The 13,173-nt window shown below is 40.7% G+C and overlaps 1 protein-coding gene across 1 annotated transcript in view; it reads right to left on the bottom strand.

The window, feature by feature from the left end:
* The window catches only part of DNAH6 (dynein axonemal heavy chain 6), a 219,116-nt gene that overhangs the window by 114,498 nt on the left and 91,445 nt on the right, over positions 1 to 13,173 (bottom strand). The window contains exons 29-33 of the mRNA XM_044659302.1: positions 12,033 to 12,181; positions 10,705 to 10,812; positions 6,120 to 6,675; positions 2,886 to 3,008; positions 519 to 701 (exon numbers count right to left, since the gene is read on the bottom strand). Of these exons, the coding sequence (XP_044515237.1) occupies positions 519 to 701; positions 2,886 to 3,008; positions 6,120 to 6,675; positions 10,705 to 10,812; positions 12,033 to 12,181 (1,119 nt within the window). The remainder of the gene's footprint in view (positions 1 to 518; positions 702 to 2,885; positions 3,009 to 6,119; positions 6,676 to 10,704; positions 10,813 to 12,032; positions 12,182 to 13,173) is intronic.

The following is a 13,173-nucleotide window of genomic DNA, read 5'->3' as shown; positions in this document are numbered from 1 at the left end:
TCACAAGCAATAGCAATGTGGTCCACCCTTGGACTAGATCCATCCTTGGAAATTTTCTATAGGCTGAACAGAAGAAGACTAACCCAGGAGTAATAATAGTTCACATAGGGGTAGGATATCTCCTTACAAAGATCAAAGATGAAGACCAGCAGAGATCACAGAATTTTACAGTCAGGGGGATGTTAGATGTCACCCAGTATAACTCCTCCATTTACAGAGGATAAATCTGAGATCCAGAGACATGAGAGGAATGTCTACGGGGCCATCTATGTGAGAAGTACTTGATCACTGTAAAAATATTTAGAAAACTGTAGCATTTTCAGAATTGGCATTGATCCTTATCATGTTAAAAATCACTGTGTTTCCCCTGGAAGCACATTAAAAACTAAGTTGTCATCTTGGAGCTAATTTACAATTGTGCGTGAAAAAATACGATGTTTTCCTGGACAATACACATTTTTTTTTCTGTCCTATGACAATGCTGTCAACTTTGCTGACATTAAAGCAAACGTTCATACCATAGCTAAGTCAGGTCCATCTTTCGCAAATAAGAGGGACTCCAATAAACAACACAGGGTGGTCACTTTGCTGATATCCACTTGAGGGATCGCTTGAGAGCACTTTTTAATGACAAACTTTAAGCCCTGCTCAACATAACGGTTGAAGAGATTTAATAAATATTCCCATGTTTCTTCATTCAGCTAAAATGAGAAATGAAAAGAATTTAATGGTGTTAAAAGACATCTATCATAATGCATTTCATACATGAACTGCTAGGTGGTACAGTGGATATAGAGCTCTGAGTCTGGAATCAGGACGACCTAAGTTCAAATCCAGCCTTAGACATTTACTAGCTTTGTGACCCTGGACAAGTCACTGTTCCTCTGTCAGCCTCAGTTTCTGGGGACAATAGTAGCATCTACTTTCCCAGGTTATTGTGAAGATTAAAAAAGATAATAATTGTCGAGCACTTAGCACAATAACTTACATATACTAAATGCTACGTAAATGTCAAGTTGTTCAGTTGTGTCTGACTTCATGATCCCATTTGTTGTTTTCTTGTCAAAGTTACTCGAGTGGTCTGCCATTTCCTTTTCCAATTCATTTTATAGATAAGGAAACTGAGGCCAGTAGGGTAAATTGACTTACCCCAGGGTCACACAGATAGTGTTTTAGGTTGGATTTTCACTCAGTTCTTCCCAATTCTGAATTCTGGTTCTACATTCTATCCACTGGGCCACCTAGCTGCTGCAAAAATATTTAGTTATAATTACTACAAATTGGCCCAACAAGGCCTGGTGGAAAGAACACTGGCTCTGGAGCCAGTTAGATTCTGCCTTTGATGCTTGCTCCTGGTACGATCTTAGACAAGTCATTTCCCCTAGGGCTCAGTTTCCTCATCTGTAAAACAGGAGGAGTTGGAATGCATTGCCTTAAAGCTATAAATATATGATTCCAGTTCATTGTGACTGACTCTTCCCTTTTATACTTAAAGCAGATTGACTGGGAAGCATGAGGTAATGGTGAGGTTACATTTCCACATGCAGACTTCTGAAAATGAAAGATAAACTGAGAGAGACAAAGCAGGGAGGAAGCTGCCACCAAGAAAATGACCATCTCTCTTGTGCCTGGGTTCCATCATTAACCCTGCAGGGTTCCATCTAGCATAATGAAACAAGTTGTTGTTCCTCCTTCAGTTGGAAGAGGATCAACGACATCCTGAGGATGATATCTTAATGTGTGCGTGAATTGGATGGAAGTGAGGCAAAGTTTCACAAAGTCGTCAGCCTCACTCTCTCTTCAGAGATATCAGTCCAGGGGCAAGACAAAAGCCAAGATGATAGGAGATGGCTTGGGATGCAATGGATGCCTTTGGCATCTTCCATGTCTAACCAAACTCTTGGCTCTCCACAGCCTGCTTCAGCTGCCTTCTTCGTGGCCATTGGCGTAAATTGTTCTCATCCACTCCTTCCAATGGGGGAAGTCTTTCCATGCTCATGGTAGACACCCCCTCCCTCTAACATCCAAAGGTATTTAAGGCTAACAGTTACCCTTGACTTGTTTTTTAGCCCGTCTGCTGTGATGTCACCCCATGATGTCACTGGCCCTCTTTGAAACAACAACAGAGCCTGACCCTTAGGTATTAAATGTTCTTTTCATATTGAGGAGGAGCCGGTAGGACTAAAATTCTACATGGGGAGAGGAGCTGGGATACAGATGCCAACCAGGATGCTAATTCAAATGGTGGATGGATGAAGGGATTGAATAAAAGTCATAGTTTGAGAAAACATGGCTGATGTTTTGATATTACTATCAGCTTATGCTTCTTTTTTACCAGGCTGATTAAATGCTTTACCAAAAGTAATATGTAAACTAACTACCCTGGTCCCCACACATCCATTCTTATCTCTGTTAGAAATATTGAGTCAGTTCCATAGCAACATGACCTTGTTGGAATAATTTGTGAAAACAATTCAAAGGGATAAAATGGGAACATCTATAGTTTGAAGGTGTCCAAGATGATTTATTGGGTTGGTGGAAACACACACACACACACACACACACACACACACACACACACACACACACACAATTTTCCCCCTTGCTTAACCCCTTGGTAGTTATTTTGTGTGGGAATAATAATGACCGGCTCTGCTGATTCCATACACAAAAGAAGCAACCTCATTTCACTATATTTTGTCGTGGTTTTGCTGCATAACTTTCCTATGAAATTGGAAAGCAGGAGTGTGGACCACTGGAGAAGCCTTCCAAAAATTTACACAGGAGGAGAAGATTCTTTTTACATATTTTTAAATGAATAGGATTCTCAACAAGACTTAAGGCTTGGCAATAACTAGTTCTAAATATCCTTATCAGAAACTTACTTTCTCCGAAAAACTCTGTTTCCACGTCAGGACATACGGTAGCCATTTTAGCTCGTCAGGGTCCACGAACACCATCCCACAGCGACTGACTGTTGCTGGAGAGGCAACTCTTAGATCTTGTACCTGAGATAGAAAAAAGCAAATCCTGGAAATAGCTATTTATGATATTTTTCTGGATCTTTTTTGCCTGTTTTTTTAAAACTATTATCTTCTGTCTAGAATTATTATGAAGTATCAGTTCCAAGGCAGAAGAGCAGTAAAGGCTAGACAATGGGGTTTAAGTGACTTGCCCAGGGTCCCACAGCTAAGAGGCATCCCAGACCAGACCTAGTCTGGTTTTACTGATGAAGGATGAGCTGATATCAACTTAGGAGAGAGCAGAGAAAGGAAAATTGGTGAGCCACAGGGTGGAAAAGGAAATCTAAAGTAAAGAATAGGGAAAATAAATACTTAATATATATTAAAAAGGATATAGGAAGAATAAGGAAAAGTCCCACCTTGCCTAGATTTCATGGAGGTCCAATTGGCCTAAATCACCTCTTGCTGCCTCTTTGTCTGCTATATTTTATGTACTACAGACATAATACTATATGAGAGAGAGGAACAGGGTTGGGTTTAGGAACAGGATAAAGGCCACAATAGATCTTCAATTAATCCAGGGTGTGAACTTGGAGGGCAAGATGAGGAAGAATAGAAGTAAAAATGAGCCATGGCAAGAACAGAGAGAGAAAATGAACAATTGCACAGGAATTGCATGACTTAGCTCAACCCCTGGAGATTTGGGGAAATATCTCAAACCAAACATATTATTCTAGAGCTGTTCTTGCTGGAAGGCCATCGATAACATGCTCTTCTGGAATATTCTAGTCTAACTATCCCTTTTATCATGGGACTCCAAGCCCCAAATGTTTTACATAAATTTGAGAAGAAAAATTGAGGAGGCACAGAGAAGGTCTTGTTCCTTTCTTGGCCAGTTGGGATACTTGCTGGCACACTCCAGAGCCAGTTCCCTGGTAGGATCATAGGATCAGTTCAAGAGCTAGAAGGGACCTCAGAGGCCATTTGGTTTAACATATTCATTTTATAGATGAGCCACTTAAAGCTGATGTGATTTACCTAAGGTCCCCCAGAGAGTTGATGGAGCCAGAATTTAGACTAAGGGGAAGCTATACCTCCTAATGGGCAGCTGGGTGGTGCCATAGTACACAAAGCTCCATGCCTGGAATCAGAAAGACTCATTTTCCTGTTGAAATATGACCTCAGACACTTCCTAGCTGTGTGACCTTGGGCAAATCACCTAAATCCTATTTGACTGTTTCCTTATCTGTGAAACGAGCTGGAGAAGGAAATGGCAAACCACTCCAGTATCTTTGCTAAGAAAATCCTCAATGGGGTCATAACTCAGATACGACTGAAAAGCAGTGGTATACCTCCTAAGCCACCACCCCATCCACCAGGCAATATTACCTCTCCAACAGGTGGATTAGTTCTGTTCTGAGATGGGAAGTGATGCTTTGGGGCCACCATGTGAGGATGTACTACTAATCAACAGCATAAACACTCTATGGATGGATTAGAGAGTGTCTAGAGGAAGGCATGCTGCCAGCATGGTGAAGGGCCTCGAGTCTATGCCACAGGAGGGTCAACTAAAGGAACTGGATGTGAATCTTCCTCTTCTGGGAATCTTCACAAAAAATCTGGATGATCACAACTTGGATTTGTCTTTAGAGAAGTTTCTAGATGGCTTGTAAACTATCCTCCTGTCCTGAGATTCTGTGACTCAGGACTAACTGGACCCTAAGAGGGCAGAGCTAGGCAGCCTGAGGAAGCCCATGCCACTTTGAGACTGGTTTAAATGTTAGTTTTCCTTGCTAAGTGGATCAAGCTAGGATTAGGGGGAGGGAGAAATGTTACCAAGTCTATTTGGCCTCGTATTTATATGAATGAATGGAAAAATAAGGCATTTATTGAGATCTAACTATCTGTACTAAGCAGTAGGGAGGAAAAGAGAAACATAAGACCATCTCTGCTCTCAAGGAGCTCCTACTATGATGGGGGAAACCACACATAGGGAAGGTTTTAGCTGCAAGTCAGAAGGAAAGTTTCCATGATCCTTAGGGTGCAGCAGCCAAATGGATGATAATGCTGCTTCTTCAAAGGCAGATCCTTCAAGAGTTCTTCCCTCCCCTGGTGGTCTGCTTCTGCTTTCTCTACTCCTTTTGACTGCGAGCTCTTGTGTTCCTGATCTGGGCTCAGAAACCTGATATATTATCTGTATCCTTGACCTTCTTGGCTGCTGGCTGCAACAGCTGCACCCCAGATGCTGGTCTTCAATTATCTGATGCCCATCTGTAACAACTGATCCTGGTTCTTACCTTGGACCATAATCTGACTTGGATTCAACTTCCAAGAGGAGGCCAAGACTCTCCCTGTCATCGCTAATATTCAGCCAGTCAGTCAACAAGAATTGATCAATTCTGAGTCTTTAGCACTGTATTTAGTGCTAGTGATATAAAGAGAAACAAAAATATCCCCTCCCTTAAGGAACTCACAGGCTGATGGATGAGACAGTATTCAAATAACTATGTACAAGTGTGATGATATGGGCAGTGTAAACGGAAGGACATCTTAAAGGGAAGGCAATAGTGATAGGGGCACTAGGAAGGGTCTTTTTTTTTTTTAAACCCTTAACTTCTGTGTATTGACTTATAGGTGGAAGAGTGGTAAGGGTAGGCAATGGGGGTCAAGTGACTTGCCCAGGGTCACACAGCTGGGAAGTGTCTGAGGCCGGATTTGAACCTAGGACCTCCCGTCTCTAGGCCTAGCTCTCAATCCACTGAGCTACCCAGCTGCCCCCGGAAGGGTCTTTTTCAAAGGGTGGCATTAGAGATGAGTTCTGAAGGAAGTCAGGGAAACCAGGAAGCTGAGGTGAGAAACAGAGTGCTCAAGCAAATGGAGTAGCCACTGCAAAGATATGGAGATAGGAAATGGAGGGTCAAGTTCAGAGAACTTTAAGTAGGTCATCATTGCTGGATTATAGAGCAAATGGAGAGTCAAACATCAGAAAGAAAAGGGAAGATGAGGCCAAGTTATAAAGAGCTTTAAATACCAAACAGAGAAGAGATGAACTGTTATAAGATTAGAAGAAAGTGGATGGATCAGTAGAAACACATCACTTTATTCCTAAACTCACTAATAACATCAGACCAAATTAGTGAAATAAGCATACTTTACCTCAAACATCATATGGATCTGAGGGGTAAGTTTAATTCTTTCACTGTTAGCCAAGCAAAGCATCTTATTATCATCCAAAACAGTGTTCATATTTTCAATCCAAAGGGCATCCACTGGCCCATCACTGACAATCCATTTGTGATCTTCTGAAGTATCATTCACTGCTGCTCTGACACTTAGTGCCATCAAGCCATCTTTCCACTCCAAGGTTAAATTGTTCACTTCTCCATACAGTTCGCCCATTGTAATGGACTTTGGATTCAAAATGTACGTCTTAACTGGCTGATAAAAAGGATTTGGGAGTTCCATCCCATGCAGCACCCCTAAGGCTTCAGCAAGAATTTTGTAAACTGTGGTTTTTCCACCTCCTGTTGGCCCAACAAGCATGACACCATGTCTTACGAGCATGGTTTCATAGAACTGTATAACTTTGTGAACCATGCAGGCCTCGGGTTGAAGATTTTGTCCAATCATGACATCTATAATTGTTGACTGCAGAATGCCATAATCGTGTTCTGGAATGAGGACTCCGGGGAAGAGATCAGAAATGATTCCACTAGGAAGCAGAACAAAGAAACAAAATTGGAGTCAATTGGAAAACACAGTTACCCATTTGGATACTGGAATATTTATTTTTGTTACTTATTTTTTCTATTATATTTTTATATTTGGAACATTTAAATGGTTCAAAGTTATATTTTTTCTCATTGACCTCTTTTTTGCCTTTACTTCTAAATCATACAACTGCTATGTATGTGTAAATATATGTAATAAGGCACTTAAGACTACATTATCCTATTTAGTATTGTTTCATCTGTTAGTCTTGTCTTTCCAGCTGAAGTGGGTAAATAAACACAAATACACACATAGGGGTTCTTTTGGGGGGAAAGGGATGAAGGAAGAATGAAGGGTAAAGATATATCTTAAACAAATACAAAAGGGGCTGTGACAATGTGGGTGAGTGGCAGTTGGGATCCAACTGCCACTTAGACTAAATCAGTCAGGGATATCTTACTTGTACAGAGAACGATACAACATGAACAAAAACCATTTTTTAATAATGACTTTAAAGGGTAAGGGCAGTAGAGAGAGGTCACCCTAACCTAGTTATCTAAGGACAAACTCAGGAACTGGGAGTTGGGTCAGGATCTACACTATTTTAACCCAAATGACTTAACTAAACTAAGGTCTAAACTAAACTAAATCTCTTACTAGAATAAGAGAGGGCTGGAGAGGTGGGGTTCTCACTACACTTGTCCCTGGTGCTCCAAGATGTCACAGGAAACCAGGTTCAAGTTTTTTCCACAGCCAGTTAATCCTCAAAAAGCTCTAGGGAGTAAGGTAGATAAATCTGCTGTCCACCAACAGATATCCAAGACTTTCTCTACCAAGGCCATGATAGTTGATTGAAGTATCTTCTTCTCAGTGATATTCCACTCTGTCAGTTCCTTGGATACTTGGCAAAGCTGGACCACACTGCCAAAACCTCCTTCCTTCAGCTTGGCCAAACCACACTCTCTCTTCAAACTCTGGCTTCATTCCATTATGGAATGTCCATGAAGTCCAAGATTTCTTCAAGCTGTCATCTATACTCTTCCTCATAACACAGCTAGTGCACTTTGTGTCTTGGGAAAAATGGACTCTTTGCACACAATTTCCATCTCCATACCTATGCATGAAATAAACTCCCCCCTTATCTCTACCTCATAGTGGCCCTCTTCATTTAAACTGATGCTCATGGACTATCTTTTCTGCATGAGCCTTTACTCAGACTCCCCAGAAGCTAGTGCCCTCCTTATTAAAGTATCTTGTATTGAGCCACTTTACATATATCTGTATGTAAGCACTTTACACTTGGTTCTTCTACTGGAATAAAGGTTCCCTGTGAGTAGGAATTGTTTCATTCTTAAAAAACATATTAATAACATTACTATAACCACCACCACCTCTACTACTACTACTACTATTACTACTAATGACTACTACTACTACCTATTACCTACTACTACCTACTACCTATTACCTACTACTATTACTACTACTACTACTACTAGTGTTTAAGTAGCACTTTGAGGTTTTTGTTTGGTGTTTAGTCATTTCAGTTGTGTCTGACTCTTCATGATCCATTTAGAGTTTTTTTTGGCAAATTATTGGAGTGGTTTGCCATTTTCTTCTCCAGCTCATTTTACAGATGAGGAAACTGAGGCAAATGGGGTTAAGTGTCTTGCTCAGGGTCACACAGCTAGATTGGAAGAGGAGTCTTCTTGATTCCAAAGCCACTGCTCTGTCCACTGTGCCACCAGTTGCCCCAAGGTTTTCAAAGTACTTTACAAATTTTATCCTCACAACAACCTTGGAATCATTATTCAGATGAGGAGACTGAGGCAGACAGAGGGTCTTGCCTGGGGTCTTAGAGCTAGTAGCTATCTGAAAATAGATTTGAATTTAGACCTACCTGACCCAAGGTCCACCCCTGGATTCCCTGTCACTCTAAAGTCTAGCACAGTACCTGCCACATTATGGGTGTATAATACAGACTTGTTGATTGATTCTTATAGATGGTGGGGAAAAGGTTTGTGCCATAAACATGGGAACAGCTCATGAAAAGGTAAAAGGCAGGAGATGGGGCATGCCCAATCTGAGGAACACCCAGTAGGTTATTTTGGCTGAAATGTAGTATTCCTGAAGGAGAGCAATATGCAATAAGCCTGGAAAAGTGAGCTAGACCCCAACTGTGAAGGAACATCAAGCTGAGGAATCTCTATTTTATCTTAGAGCTAATAGGGAGCCAAGAACAATTCATGTGATGGCAAGTGGAAGGTCATGTTGGTAGTTGCACATAAAGGACAGCTAGGTGGTGCCACAATGCATAGAGAATTTGGCCTAGAGTTTGGAAAATTCATTTTCCTGAGTTCAAATTTGGCCTCAGACATATACTAGCTGCGCTACTCTGGGCAAGTCGCTTCATCTTCTTCGTCTCAATTTTCTCATCTGTAAAATGAGCTGGAGAAGGACATGGCAAACTGCTCCAGTATCTTTGTCAAGAAAATCCCAATTGGGGTCATGAAGAGTTGAACATGGTTGAAACAAATGAACAATAAAATGTAGAGGGGAAAATGGGAGCTAGGAGCCCAATTGGGTTGCAATGGGTCCAGTGTGAAGTGATGGGCATCTCAATGGGACTGGTGGGGATTTGAATGGAGAGAAGCAGTCAGATGTGTGAGATTACACTTGGAAATTGACTGAAAATGGAGAATGGGGATGGCTTGGATGACTCTACAAGACTGGTTGGCACTCTTGCTAAAAATGAGTATGTTTTGGTAAAGGTTTTGATGTGGGCAGTGAATTTAATGAGCCATGCTTTGGAAAAGTTGAGCTTGTGCTTATGAATCATCCAGTTGGAGATGTCCAAGAGTGAGGCAGTGGTGCAGGACTCAAACTTGCCAGAGATGCTTGGTTAGATAGCTAGATGGGAAAATCATTGGCAAACAGATGATAATTGAGTCTATGAAAGCTGATGTGCTCAGTAAGAGGGAGAGTGAATAGATTAAAGAAGAGAATCTTTTGATGGTGATGTTGGATAGAATGGGTCTCAGAGTTTGGAAGGCTTATGTTCAAGTGTCACCTCTTAGGAAAAATGCTGTTTGTGTGACCTTGGGTGAAGCACTAACCTCTTAGTACTCCAAGGAAACTATCTAGTTCCCCAGATTGTAAAACAGGTGCATTCTGCTTTGAAGAGAGTTTCTATTCTGGGAATTTCTTTATTGTTGTTCAATAATTTTTAGTCATGTTTGACTCTTCATGACCCCATTTGGGATTTTCATGGTAAAGATCCCAGAGTGTTTTTTATTTCCTTCTCCAGTACATTCCACAGATGAGGAAACTGAGTCAAACAGGATTAGGTGGCTTGCCCAGGGTCACACTACTAGTAAATGTTTGAGGCCAGATTTGAATTTAGGAAGATCAGTCTTCCTGACTCCAGGCATGGCACTCCATCCACTATGCCACCTAGCTGGCCTTGGTAGTCTTCAATCTCAGTGAAATTGCAGGTGTGGACCATATCTGTGGAATACAGAGAATTCTTCTAGGTAGTGTGGTATAACAGGAAAAGGCTATACCTAAAGTTGTATAATCAGAACATAAAGCTGGGAAAAAATTATAAACTATCTAGTCCAATCCATTCATTTTAGAGCTGAAGAAATAGAGGTCCAGTGAGTTTAGGTGGATTGCTTGAAGTGGAGCTATGATTTGAACCCATCATTTACTAGTTGTGTTATTCTGGGAAAATCATTTAACCATGAGGGGTTTCATTATCCTTATCTGCAAAATAGGTATAATAACATCCATTATACCTCAAAAGAGCGTTGTGAGGGCTAAGTGAGATAATGCATATAAAAGTGTTTGGCACACTTAAAAACACCACATCACTGTCAGTTATCTAGAAACAGGAGAATTTTATGACCCTGTTTTCAAGAAAAGCAACTAAATAGAAGAGCTCCTCCTTTCCTATTTTCCTATATTCTCAGTCAACAGAGAGAACAACTGTTTTTTTAAGTTACAAAAAAAGAACTATTCAAAGCATTACCTGAAGAGAAGGGCATCATCTGTTAGAAATTTGGGTAAATTAGAATCTCTCAAGGCTCTTATCAACACAACATCTTCATTTAGGTCTGGATTCTCTCTCTTGAGGGACCTAAATTTAGGAGACAGAAAGAGTAAAAATAAACAGGATCCCTTATGCCCCTAGTATAAATAAGATAGGAGTAGAAAAATCAGAAATGGTGTATCAAAGTTGTTGAGAGGTTTTCCTCCTTTCATGGCTCCTAAGAACAGTGGGTTATGTCCTAAATGGAGCCTAGCATCTCAGTGCTAGTGTGGTCAAGTATAGAGAGTTATACATGTATAAATTTATGTCATTATTACTGACAGTTTGTTTTGACTTGAAGTTCTAGGGCAGTGTTGGAGAATATGTGGCAATGTGCAGAGTCAGCACTTGGGGAGCTGCTCTGTTCCCCCTCTTCCCAGCAGCCAAGGACATTTTTTGCATGCCCTACCCCTCTGTCCAGATGCCCAAAGCAAGCATCTCCTCCCTCCCTCTCTCCGGTAATGAGGGGGCTCACAGACAGTTTGAATTTACATTCTGGGCACTCAAACTTGGAAAAGGTTTACCAATGCTGTTCTAGGGGACAGGAATAGGCTTGGAGTGAGGAACACGTGGATTCATATCCCATTTCTGACACTAACTAACTGTGTCTATTTAGGAGTCTCTGTTTTCTCTTCTATAAAAAAAGTGATTAAATATCTAGTTGAACTGATTTCATAAGATTACTGAGAGGGTGAAATAAGAAAATGTACATAATGCATTTTGTAAACTCTAAAGTATTAAACAAATTTCAGTGATGATGTAGCATTTGTTGTTATTGTTGTTCATCCTTCGTTTTCAAAGAGGACCAATGAGAGCATAGGGTGATGCCTTGGTTCATGCATGAACTGGATTTAAGCAAGGCAGAGTTACACAAAGTTGTTGGCCTCACTCTCTTTTCCAGAGGCATCAAAGTCCAGTGGCAGGACTAATGTTACGATGCCTGGCCATGGCTCAGAAATATTCTATGTGTGACTTAGTTTAACTCTTTATTATTTGGGCCCTAAAATTCCCTCACATTGTGATCAAGTTTTATTGTGTACTTGAATTTCCTTTAAAGAATGTATTTCAGAAGACAAATGGGTACCATGCATGAAGATGAGAGAGTAGAAAATGGTTAATCCACAGGGGCACTGTGTTGGACAGATACACTGAGATCCTTTTTGTTCATCAGTGAAGATCATTGGGATGGGGTGACACAGTCCATTTCATGACAACATTTGAGTGTAAGGGTACACTTAACCATATTGGGCCACTTGGCACCTTCTTACCCAGCCATGACCAGGACAGATTTCACTGCTCTCATTCCAAAGTCATAGTGATCTTGCTGAGAAAGCTGTTCACTGCAAAGTTTATACATTTGAGTCATTTTTCTTGCAAGGATTTTGCTGGATTCAAATCCTTCTGAATATAAAATAACCTGGAATAAAAATCATTTTATGGAATTTCCACTATAATGTACTGATATATATTAACTAGCAGAGTACTCTAATACTACCATGTTTCCATGTGGAAACAACTGGAATCTTATTGTGATACTCGATAAAGTCAACAATTTATCTGTGGGGTTGTTACATCATCTTACAAGTAAATCTATGAAATGGTTCACTATCGTGCCCCAAGTCACTCAACAGATAAGCAGTAGACATGGAAACACACCTAGACATGGTGGTTTCTAGCTCTCCTCCTGCTGAATGACATAACAGGAACAAGAGAAAGATCGGTGTGTGATTTCTTTGGTAAAAAGAACTCTTAGATGAGATGAAGGAACTCTGAAACTCCCTCTGCTAATGGAGGGTGACACTTTCTTTTAATTTAAAATCATAGAGAGTTGCCTAGAGCAGTGACTTTTCTAGGATCACATATTCAACCTGTGTCAAGGAGGAACTTGAATGAACCCAGATCCATGGATTAAAGATGAAAAATAAAGCTGTTCTTATATTTGAACAGTTTGCATTTTGATAGGAGAGAAATTCAAGTGTACATATACACATATTATACATGTACTCTATCCACTGCGCCACTTGGCTGCCCCATTGGCAAACAATTACTCCTTCTTTATGCTAAGTGAACATTTTTATGTGGGAGGAAGAAGGCAATGGAGAGAACACTTGGAGCTGAGAAAGCATAGATTCAAGTCCTGCCCATGCAGTGTGCTGGCTGTATGACCCTGGGTCAGTCTCTCAGGACTCTAGGCAACTGTTTAAGAGTCCAAGTTGGAGAGAAGGCAATAACCTGCAATGGTGGAGGGAATTTCTTCTTTGGGGAGTTTTTTATACAGATGAAAACACAGGTCAAAATCTGATCCGCTCATATCTAAACATAACAGGTATTTTCATATATTAATTTCACCTGTCTTCCAGCCATCTCTCTCTCTCTCTCTCTCTCTCTCTCTCTCTCTCTCTCTCTCTC

Source organism: Gracilinanus agilis, chromosome 2 (genome assembly GCF_016433145.1).
Source record: "Gracilinanus agilis isolate LMUSP501 chromosome 2, AgileGrace, whole genome shotgun sequence".
NCBI lineage: Eukaryota > Metazoa > Chordata > Mammalia > Didelphimorphia > Didelphidae > Gracilinanus > Gracilinanus agilis.
The sequence above is the reverse complement of the archived record's forward strand: the minus strand, read 5'-3'. Positions and strand labels throughout refer to the sequence as shown.